Source organism: Carlito syrichta, unplaced genomic scaffold, assembly GCF_000164805.1.
Source record: "Carlito syrichta isolate Samal-C Ts95f unplaced genomic scaffold, Tarsius_syrichta-2.0.1 Scaffold131072, whole genome shotgun sequence".
NCBI classification, from domain to species: domain Eukaryota; kingdom Metazoa; phylum Chordata; class Mammalia; order Primates; family Tarsiidae; genus Carlito; species Carlito syrichta.
The window spans coordinates 36207-37249 of NW_007075168.1; the positions used below are offsets into that span (position 1 = coordinate 36207).

At 36.7% G+C, this 1043-nt stretch overlaps 1 protein-coding gene across 3 annotated transcripts in view; it reads left to right on the plus strand.

Annotated features, from left to right (window-relative positions):
* The window catches only part of CANX (calnexin), a 20518-nt gene that overhangs the window by 2185 nt on the left and 17290 nt on the right, over positions 1 to 1043 (plus strand). For all 3 annotated transcript variants that reach the window (XM_008049267.2, XM_021708146.1, XM_021708147.1), the window contains 2 exons: positions 103 to 244; positions 685 to 766. In XM_008049267.2, the coding sequence (XP_008047458.1) occupies positions 103 to 244; positions 685 to 766 (224 nt within the window). The remainder of the gene's footprint in view (positions 1 to 102; positions 245 to 684; positions 767 to 1043) is intronic.

Sequence of the window (1043 nt, forward strand, 5' to 3'; positions counted from 1 at the left end):
AAAAATATAATAGACTTGTATACTTTGGAGTTTAAGTTTGTTACCATTTAAAGGACCTCAGAGGTGGAATTAAGGATGGAACTTTCCTGTATTGTCTTGCAGGGAAGTGGGAGGTCGATGAAATGAAGGACTCTAAGCTTCCAGGTGACAAAGGACTTGTGCTGATGTCTCGGGCCAAGCATCATGCCATTTCTGCTCAACTGAACAGGCCCTTCCTGTTTGACACCAGGCCTCTCATTGTTCAGTAAGTGAAACACTTGTTTGACAAAAGGATAGTCCCAGAAGACATTATGTTATAAAACTTTTACTTTATGCAAAAAAAAAAAAAAAAAAAAATTATGAGGTTGTATACGTTGCAATAGGGATTATTTTTGATGAATTTACCCATTCTGTAATAATATTTTCTCCTGCCCAATAAATTATTTTGAAAAAAACTGGTTCCTCATGCTTTTTTTAGGAAATGAACTTGTCGATTTTGCAGAACGTTTTACTGGAAATCTGCGTTAAGTTTCAATTTTATTTGTTTTTGTGGTTTGGGTTGCTATTCAAAAGCAATAAAAGATGAAATCTTTCTTAAGGGTAAACATATAACATGATAAAATATATGATCAAGATGAGGGAAAGAGGAGAGATTTTTGATCTTTCCAAATGCTGTACGGTTTTCTGTTTTCTCTCTGATATTAGGTATGAGGTTAATTTCCAAAATGGAATCGAATGTGGTGGTGCTTATGTGAAACTGCTTTCTAAAACACCAGAACTCAACCTGGTAGGTAATTCCTATTTCCAGAATGTGATTGGCCACCCACAATTATCTCATGAGGATCTTAGAAGAAAGGAAAGAAAATTTTGTAAGGCCTGTAAAGATAAAGACTTCCTTCCCTGCTGTTTTAAATCTTTTTATTTTTTATTTTATTTTATATTTTTTTGAGTTGAGGTCTCACTCTGTCACCCAGACGGGAGTGCAGTGGCATGTTCCTGGCCACCGCAGCCTTGACCTGCTGGGCTCCAGCAATCCTTCTGCCTCAGCCTTCCAAGTAGCTGGA